Genomic DNA, 9,780 nt, shown 5'->3' on the forward strand with positions numbered 1-9,780 from the left:
CTTCCTCGCTTGGCCTCCGCTGTCCCCAGGCTCCCTAGGCCATTCTGGCTGCACCTCCCTCACCTCCTTCCGCTGCTGACTTTGGCCTCCCAGCTGTGCCCCAAGCAGACCCTCCAGTTCTGGTCAGGGCCCTTGCTCGCGCCTCCCCCCAGCCTCTGCTGGCTCTCAGCTTCCCTCTTGGCTTCAAGCCCCCGAAATCCCGCCTTCACTGGAGACCTTTCCTAGCCTTTCTGATGAGTGGGGGGGGGATCCCTTTATTCCCCTAAGCCTTGCGTGTACGTCGGGGCTGACTTGTTTCCTCCGCAGGAAAGGGAGCATTCCTAGAGCTCTTGGCACGGTATATTGTAGGCACTTAACAAAGGCTTATTGCCGGTTGCAAGGCTGCCAAGCCCTTGACCCTAACCCTAAACTACAAGCCGTCCCCGAGCCCCCGACGCCAGGCCCGGCCCAAGGGAAGCTTCCAGCCCAAGGCCCTCCAGCGCCTCCCAAAGCAGCTTTGGAAGTAGCCCCATTCTCGCATCTGTACAAATAAAGGCAAAGGTGCGCCTGGGAGCCGCCCCCCCTCCGGCTTAATCTCGGGCAATTAGGCCCTGAATGGGATCCATTTTTATGGCTTTCCCATTAGCAAAGAGCGATAAACCAGCTTTCTATTCCGAGACAAAACGCGGAGCCTCCGAAAGCCGGGGCTGGGAGGAAGGCAGACAAGGCGCGTAATGGCCGCTCACAAAGAGCCTTTGTCCTGCCCGTTCTCCGGCCCGGAGGCCCGCGTTCCCGCTTCGGAGCCGGGCCCACCCCTCGCCAGCGCGCATGCTCCGCCCCGCCGGCCCCGCCGGGAGCCGGGGAGCGGGAGGGGCTTTGTTCCCCAACGTTGGCTCCGCGCCTCCCGCGCGGGCTCCGCTTCCCAGCCCGGCCTCTAGAGGCCCCCGCGGACCCAGCTCGGGGCCGTCTCGGGCCCCCCCCCCCGCTTGTCTCTCGCAGCTAATAACAATGGCGGCGTTCGGGGCTCGGAGAAGGCCGCATTAGATCCTCACGAGCATTCGGGGATGCAGGCAGTATTCGAATCCCCATTTCGCATAAAAGGAAACTGAGGCACAGAGAAATAGCCCCGGGACACCCAGCTAGCCTCAGGTCCGTCCGCTACTCCGCTATCAAGTGTTCAAATGCCAGCTCTTGTCCGGTCTCGCCCTGTTCTGTCCTCAGAGCTTCAGCCTCCCTCAGCTGCTGGCTGTCCAGAGCGGAGGCTGCCCAGAGCGGAGGCTGTCCAGAGCGGAGGCTGCCCAGAGCGGAGGCTGCCCAGAGCGGAGGCTGCCCAGAGCGGAGGCTCCCGGGCTTCTCCACCTGCAGCCCGCACCCCTGCTCCTTTGTTAAGCTTCTTACACCTGTGGCGCTTGAAAGTTCCGCCGCCTCCAGTTCAGCCTCTAGGGAACTGGTTTCTATTGGTTCGTTTGCACGTCGGTCGCCTGCCCCTTTAGAGAAGCCGGGACTGTGGTTGCCTTGGTGTGGGTAGTAGGGCACTTAGTAGGCACTTAGTGTTTCCAATCCACTTTACACCTGGGATCTCAAGGGACTCTAATGACCCTGAAGCAGCCTGCTCTTACCGTTAGAATTCCTCTACTCCGCTGGACCACCCCCTTTCCTGCAGGAGAAAGCTGCGCTGGAGCCAGCCCCGCCTCTCTCGCGACACGGGACTGAGCCTTTATTACTCCCCCCCATTTCTTGCCCGTCTCCTCCCGTCCACCCCGGCCAGGGCCCCGTCCGAGCCCTCTTCCCCCGGACGCTGCGGTGGCTTCCGGCCCCTGGGCGTTCTCCTGCCCGGTTTTTAGCACGACCACATCGCCCAGCCTCTCCCGGGGCTGCTAACCATGCGGGGCCGGGCTCCCAACAGGGACAGACGAGGTGCCTTAACTGGCGACCAAGAGCCCTCCCGAAAACGGCCCAAGAGCCGTCAGAGACGGGCGCGCCGGCACCGTTCCCGCTCGCGGGCATCGAACCGGGCCTCTTCTCCGGCCGGGAGGGGGGATGGGAGGGGGGGCCGCTCCGACAGCCCCCGCTCCCCCCGCGGTCCGCGGGCACCGCAGCATCCCTCCCACACAGCCCGCTCCCTCTCGCCCACATCTGCGTTGCCTTGGCAACCGTGGCGCAGGATGCGCTTCCCTCCTCACTGCGGCTTTTCGCTCAGCCCCTCCCGCCCCCGTGCTGGGAACACGTTCGGCCCACGGGAGCGGGAACGTTCTGTGTGCGTGCCGGCCAGGCTGGGCTGCCCATTAAAATGCGGCTCCGGAGGGCAGCCCCGGGGCCGCCGAGGAGAGGGCTCGGAAAGGGGGGCCCGAGCCTCCTCCCCAGCTCGCGGCGCTTCGGGGCGCTCTCGTTCGGGTTTTTCTCGCAGAAACCTTTAGGGCCACGGCCCTTTCTTCCCCCACAGCACGTAGGCAATGGTGGGGGGTGGGGGCGGGGCAGGAGAAATACAAACGGATTGCTAATGAGGGCGTCTGGGGGAAGCGGGAGCTGGGGTGCCCCACCCGCCCGGGGGGCGCTGCCGAGGAGAGGTTCGTTAAGCCTTTCACCGCCCAGAACGCCTCGAATATTGACCTTTGCGATCGCCCAGCCTCCTCCGTCTCGGTACCCATAGTAACTACCTGGGGGAGGGGGCTTCCACTGAGCCACACGGCTGAAAAGTAGCCTCTCAGAAGGCGCTGCTTCCTTCCTCAGACAGAGCTGCTGGCCCCGAGCTCTTCGGGATCCGGGCCCTAGCACCCACCTCCTGACCCCGGGCTGCCAGGGCCCTGGCATTTCCTTCCCATTTGGCGTCCTCTTCCCAGAGCTTTCTGGCCAGATGGCCCCTTGATCCCTCATCACTTCCTCTCCCACCCCCACCCCCACCACCAGGAATTAGGAGCCTAGAGCTGGAAAGGGCCCCGAGCTCAAATATCCCATTTTACGGAGGGGAAACTGAGGCCCAGAGAGAATAGGGCGCTTGCCTCGGAGGGAGGAAGTGGGTGGGACTGCTCCCAGGTCTTCTCCCCACACTCCAGGGCTCCCTGTGAGAAGGACCTAGGAATTGGGCAAGGAAGGGAGAGAGAAGGAAGCGCTCTGAAGGCTGGGGACAAACGGGACCGAGCTCTCCGGCCTCTTCTCTGCCCGGCCTCCCTCCCCCCAACACCTCTTCCAATGGCTCCACATTCTGGATTAGGGATGCTAAAACCAGGACCCTGCGCGTCAGCCTTTGATCTCCTGCCAGAGGAGGGGAGGGGCCGAAAGGAAGTTGTTTGTTCCTGGGATTTGGTGGGGGGTGGGGGGAGCCCATCCAGAAAACAGGCGCCAGCACCCCAGGGTAGCCCGGTGGCTTTTGACGGGACGTCTGAGGGAGATAGGGCCGCCAGGCCGGGGTTTGGGCTCTCGCTGAGGGGCCTCCTTGGGCCGCACGCACCTGGAGACCGGACCCGATCTGCCCGATTCCGGGCCATTACCTGCCCCTGGTACCTTCTCCTGGGGGGAGGGGTGCCCCTGTAGCCTCCCCTTCCTCAGGCTGACCTCCCCCGGGTCGTTGCATCTCTCCGGCCCTAGCGGGAGAGCCAGGATGGCCCATCCAGTTTGGCTTCTCCTCCCGTGGGCCCTCCTGGAGAGGCACCGAAATAACAGCTGGCGTTTGCCCGGCACCGGCTAACGGCCAGCACGGGGCCAGATGCTTTTGTTGTTCCTCAGACAACCTCTCGGGGGAAACTGAGGCAAACAGGATGAAGTTCTGGCTAGAAAGCATCAGGCTGGATTTGAACTCCTCCCCACTGCAGGCCCGGTGCTCTACCTACCGCCTCAGTACTGCCCAAAGACAGCTGGCCCTTCCAGGGAGATGCTGTCGTCCTCCCTTCCCTAGTCCTCCCAGCTAGGGCTGCATTCGAACTCGGGGCCTCACTGTGCCATCTACAGGCAGGGCTTAACCCCGGGCAGCACAGGACGGACAGCCTGAGATAAGGAGAAGGCCTGCAGTCCCGGGCCTCACCTCCTGAGCTCCCCCCAGAGCCAGGGCACCTCTAAGATTGTATCCTGGGAAGCTGCCTCTGAAGTGGGGAGGGGGCCACGGCGGGGCTGGCCCCAGGTGGGGCTTCTTCGGAATCGTTTCCCCCTCCAGGAGAGGGAGCCACTGGCTCCCCCGCGCAGACACTCTGCCCCTCCTCCCCGTTCTACGTAAGGTGACCGTGTCCCCCAGGCCAGCCCCACCCCAGCCCCTGGGAGAGATAGCAGGGCCTCCCCCCGCCACTAAAACAATTAGGCCGCTCAATCCCATTAGTCTGGCCGCTTAACAATGGGCTCATTCCTTTCCAGCCCAGATTCCAAGGCTGATCCTGGAGCCCTCGCCCCTGGGGCCAGGAATCCTGGGAAGTGACTCCACTGGAAATCCACAATCAGCGCGCGGGCTGCGGGGCTCCCCCATCCCGGAGCCCGCCCCGATGCCCACCGAGAAGGACAAGCTGTTAGGAAAGCCCTCCTCCTCCCCTCGAAGGGCCAGCGCGCGAAGGGGCCTTGAGCTGTCCCGCAGAGTCCCAGAGAAGCGCTCGGGAGCCTCGCTTCCCCGAACCCGCCCCCTTGGATCCTCCTCGGCCCCTCCCGGGGTCGGGCAGGAGGCCGCAGCCCACCGCCCTGGGCGCGGGCACAGCGCGGCTGCTGGGGGCGGGGGGCGCTGGCCGCGGGACCCAGGCGGCCGAGTCTCTCAGCCTCTCCCAGGCTTTCCCAGTCGGGGGAAAGTGCGCGGAAGCAGACGCCGGATCAGAGGCAGGGGCTTCCCAGGCCCCTCGGAGTGCAAACTAACAATTCAATCGCTTTATCTCCCGGAGATAATGTATGCAAATGCTTTGCAAAATTGCAACCAGAGGCTGGGATTATTCCGAGCAGCTTGGGGGCCCCAGCTGGGGGAGGGGAGAGGGTTCTGTCCCCAGACAATTAGGTATTAAATGGCTTGGGTTTCTGCCCCACCCACTCCTAGGTCAAAGCGCCCGGCCCTGGGAAAACCTGGGGATGCCCCGGACGCCGGAGCCGCGGCCCGCGCGCTCTTCCTCGGGCGATCGCCCTCCCTGTCTGCGGCTGGCCCTCGCCCGCTGAATTTGAACGGGAGACTCCGGACCAGGGATTCTCCGGGACGCCTCCTGCTCCCCGCGGGCAGCGACGGGGCCGGTGGAATGGCCTTGTAACCTGGGAAGGGCCCGGGAGCCTGCTCTGGGAGGACTCTCCGGGGATAAAGGCCCTCCCTTAAGACGTAATTAGAGCAATTATGAGCCACACATACACACCCAGTTCGGTGCCTGAGAAAACCAGGTTGACACATTTTTAGACCTCAGGGGCCTCGCGCAGATTCTCCCTTCAACTCTTCCCTTTGACAGTTTTCAAAATCACAGCCCCAAAGAACCTTAGCCCTTGAGATTGCGGTGGATCCCAAAGCCCCACTATGCGCGGCTACCTCAGTTTGCACTGGTCCTTCCTCCAGCTCTTCACCAGATCCCAGATCGCAGAGCTGGTTCTGGAGAGGATCTTTCCATTCTACAGAGGAGGAAACTGAGTAGCCTCCGAGAGATGAAATGACGTGGCCATATTAATGGCAATAAGAGGCAGTCCTGGTCTGGATTCCATTGTCTGCTTCCAAGCCCAGCCTCTTTCCACTGAGTCTCAGTATTTTTTATTTCAACTTCTGGTATTCATTTTTTTTTTTTTTTTTTTTTTGCCATTATCTTTGTTTCATTTTGTTACTCTGCTCCTGCAGTATTCCTCCCCTCGTTTAGCTACATACTTGTGTAGAAATCTGAGAACATTGAGAACCTACTATGTGTCAGGCACTTTGCTAAGAGGTGGGCACCTACTATGTGTCAGGCACTATGTTAAGAGGCGGGGATACAAAGAAAGGCCAAGACAGTCCCTGTCCTCAAGAGGCACGAGCAAACAGATTCAGACCAGCTTCATACTGAATACATGAGAAAGAAGCAACCTGGGAGAGACTTCCTGTAGAACGAGGGATTTCAGTTGGGGCTTGAAATAAGAAAAGCCCAGACTCCAAGATGAATTGGGAGAGCCACCAGGCTGGGGACAGCCTGGAAAAAAGGCCCAGAGCTAAGAGAGGGAAATTGTGTCCCATTCAAGGACTCCTGCAATGGAATTTAGGTGAGGGGGACCCCAGAAAGGTAGGAGGGGCAGCTTATGAAAGGCTTCAAATGACAAACAAGAGTTTATTTTTGATCCTGGAGGTGCTGAGGAGCCAGTGACTAGTCAGAGCTGTGAAGTAGCAAGATCACTTTCACAGATAAGAGAAGGATGGACTGGAGTGGGGTAAGGGGGCAGTTAGACCAAAGCTATTGCAGCCATCCGGGGCTGAGGTGTTGGGGGCCTGCACCAGGGTGGAGGCGGGGTCAGAAGGGAGAAGGGGGCATATGTGAGCAAGAACAAAACCAACAAGCCTCCGTAACAGATTGCATGCAGGGGGTGAGAGAATGAGGAGCTGAAAATGACACCTGAGCTAGCAGCTTGGGGACCCACAAGGAGGTGGTAATAGGGAGTTTGGAATCTGCAAGGGGAAAGGAAAAGCAGTTCAGTTTGGGATTTCTGCAGGATATAGATCATGGAAAGCAGTTAGAGATGGAGACTGGAGCTTAGCAGGGAGGTTAGGGATGGATAAATAGATCGGAGAATTATCAGCCTAGAAATAATACCCAAATGCTTGGAAGCTAATGAGACCACCAGGGAAAATAGGTAGCAGATTTAGATTCTGTGTGTGTGTGTGTGTGTGTGTGTGTGTGTGTGTGTGTGTGTCCACTGGAGAAGGAAATGGCAAACCACTCCAGTAACCTATGGCCAGTATAGTCCAAGGGGACACAGAGAGTTAGCCATGTCTGAACCACAATAGTGCATGTGTATATGCACATTGCTAGGGGAAAGTATGAACTTCAGCTCTAGAAGAACCCATGGAAGTAGCCTTCCCACCTTCCCATCGCCTTCATCATCTGGGCTGGCCACTAAGACTCCCCTGGAAGCCTCTAAACCAATTTGAAGAGCAGATCAGCGCCAGGTTATCCCATATTGGAGGCAGGTTCTTTGCCCAAACTGTGGACCAGTTTCCTGGGAGAATGGCTGGACTAAAGACTCGGGGTTTCCCGGGCAGGCTCCGCAACTACTCCTTCCAGCGCTAGCGGAGTATCTGGAACAAAGGAGACCCTTAGCACATACTTTTGACTACGTATTTGCCGAGCCGGAGAGAGGCCTTTAGCCTTATGGACTAAGGGAGGGAGGCCTGGAGGAGCCATTTTTCGGCATCCTCTTGGGGCCAAGGCGTGGGGGGTGGGGTGGAGGAGCAGAAATCCTCTGGAGTTCGGAGGGGGGTATGCAGAAGGGGAAAAAAGGATGTAACTAGTGGGATGTAACATCCCCGAGAAGGAACTCAGACTTCTAGGAGCCAGCCGAAGTGCGAAGGGCCCCCGGGGTGGGGCTGAATGGAGGACAATTAGGTGGTACTTATCGGAGCCTTTGAGGTTTGTTTATGCAAGCCAGATTGGGGGGTGGACCCTGGACCTGGCCGCAGCTTATATAAATCTCACCTCGGAGCTCCCTCCAGTCCCTCTCACTTCCCAACTTCCGCAACATGACCAAAGCTCCGTTCTCCGTGGAATGGCTGTCCCAGAGCAGCCAGAAATCCTCGCACCTCGACCGCGGGGACTCTGAGGCTTCCGCTGGAAGGGAAGGCCGCGGTCCCCGGGGCCTTGCAGGAGTTACAGTTTTTTCGGGGTCCCCCGACATCTCGGAATCGCCCTCTACAAGTGCCGGGCCCCCAGACCTGCCCGCCGCCACCGCCACCGCCACCGCCACCGCTGGAGGCCTTTCCACATTCAGTAAGTGCTTTCTCCGCGGGTGGGTGGGTCTGTGGCGAAGGCAGGAGCAAGTCTTGACCACCGAGTGCCAGAGTATAGAGAAGGACCGGAGACAGCAACAGGGGGGTGAGGAGGAGGGGGAGCCGCCTTCGGTTTGGAAGCGAGGAGACAGTCGGGCGGACTGCATAAGGCACACCCCCAACACGGGGGAAGCTCCCCAGTTCTGGGGAAAGCCGGTCCCTTTTTGTACATTAGCCGGGCGCTTGCAGGTCTGCGGGAGGCCTTCCTAGGCGAAGCGGGGCAAGGCCTCGATTCTGTTCCGCCCCTATTTGGGGACCCCCCGCCACTCGGGCCCATGTGCTCGTAAGGAAGCACTTCGCCTTCCGGCCTCCCCGATGGCCCCTCCCTACGGGAGCGAGGGAGAGAGTCCTACTCCTCCTTTAGGAGAACGCGGGGCCCTCAGGGAGGGTGTGGCAAGGTTCCGGTTGGGAAGGCCTAGATCTCCAAAGCGCCTCCTCCCTCCCAAGAATCCAGGTCTGTGGGCGAGGAGACCTCCCCCGAGGTCAGCCCTGGCCACTGCGGACTGGCCGAGGGCCCGGGCCCGGACCCCCCCGGCCGGGGCGCCCGCCGCCTTCGAACGGCTTTCACCACCAAGCAGATCAGCACTCTGGAGAGCTCCTTCAAACGCCACCACTACCTGGGCGCTGCCGAGAGGCGCAAGCTGGCGGGCAAGATGCAGCTGTCGGAAGTTCAGGTACCAGGCACTCGGGGGGCTCCTCACCCCCACCCCACCCCCGCTCTAGGCTCGCGCGTCGATCGCCGGCCTGCAGCGACGCTCAGGCTTGGCTTGTTGGGCTCCTGCAGATAAAAACCTGGTTCCAAAACCGCCGCATGAAGCTGAAACGCCAGTTGCAGGACTTGAGGCCGCCCGACCCTCCTCCAGGCTTCCCCCTCCACTTTTACAGCCCCCTGCTTCTGCGCTCAGCACCAGTGCCGCCGCCGGGCCTGCCGTACGTGTACCCCAGTTCGCCGCAGCTCGTCCAGGAGCCTTTTGCCGGTGCCCTGCCCCTCCCGCCTCTGCCCCCTCTCTCCTTACCCCCCAGCTCCTGCAAAGTCGCCCCTCCTGCCATCCCGTCGGTGCTGGCTTGTCTGCTCAGCGGCTGTCCAGACCAGGCCTCCTTCCTGAGGGCGATGTGACTTGAGAGGCCTGTGATCCCCCCGGGGTGACTGGTACCGAGAGAATAAGGGAGCAAGAGACAAGATCCCTCCGGGGCCATAGTCTAATGGGGAAGACAATGAAATAACAAAGCTCTGCTCTTGTCTTCTGCCCCATGGAAGTACTCCACACATGAACTTGTATATATTTGCAAATTTTTTGAAGTATATTATGTGCAGAGAATTATTTATGGACATATTAAATAGCTATGTTTTTAACATGTCTTGCGTGTGTTTAATCTGGGAGAAATTTTGCAAAAAAGCAGAGACAAAGCGGTCTGCTTCGACTTGACCTTCCATTCTGAGCTAAAGGAGAAACGGCTTAGCCAGGGCTACTCCAAGAGCGGGAGGGTTAGCAGCTCAGAGCAAGGCCTTCCTGGAGAAGGTGACCCTCCAAAGGAGGGTAGCACATTCTTCCTGGGGGGCAGACAGGACATGGAAAGTGGGGGCAGGGCTGGGGCTCTCCTATGTGTGAAAAACATCCTGGCTAATAAAAAGGAAAGCTTTTTAAAAAGTGCTAAAGACCAGCACATATTTAAACCCGGAGATAAGGGAGGGGGCCAATCCAATTAATTTGCAACAGGTTAGCTGCTCCTGAAGTTAGGCTGAGGATTTGCTACGAGCCACGGTAGGGGGAGTAACCTGCATTAGGTGAGAGTTCTGGAAGCTTGGGGCCCAGGGAGAAAAGGCAGGGCAACAGTCTCCTAATTGGGCAGAAAATTGG

The 9,780-nt window shown here is 59.7% G+C and overlaps 1 protein-coding gene across 1 annotated transcript; it reads left to right on the forward strand.

The window, feature by feature from the left end:
- Positions 1-6,432: 6,432 nt before the first annotated feature.
- On the forward strand, positions 6,433-9,258 carry VENTX (VENT homeobox). The gene is made up of 3 exons (XM_023495605.2): positions 6,433-7,862; positions 8,351-8,595; positions 8,706-9,258. Exons 1-3 carry the CDS (start codon positions 7,616-7,618, stop codon positions 9,036-9,038), a joined length of 825 nt encoding a protein of 274 aa, XP_023351373.1. The 5' UTR covers positions 6,433-7,615; the 3' UTR covers positions 9,039-9,258.
- The last annotated feature ends 522 nt before the right edge of the window (positions 9,259-9,780 follow it).

This window comes from Sarcophilus harrisii, chromosome 2 (assembly GCF_902635505.1).
Source record: "Sarcophilus harrisii chromosome 2, mSarHar1.11, whole genome shotgun sequence".
Taxonomy (NCBI): Eukaryota; Metazoa; Chordata; class Mammalia; order Dasyuromorphia; family Dasyuridae; genus Sarcophilus; species Sarcophilus harrisii.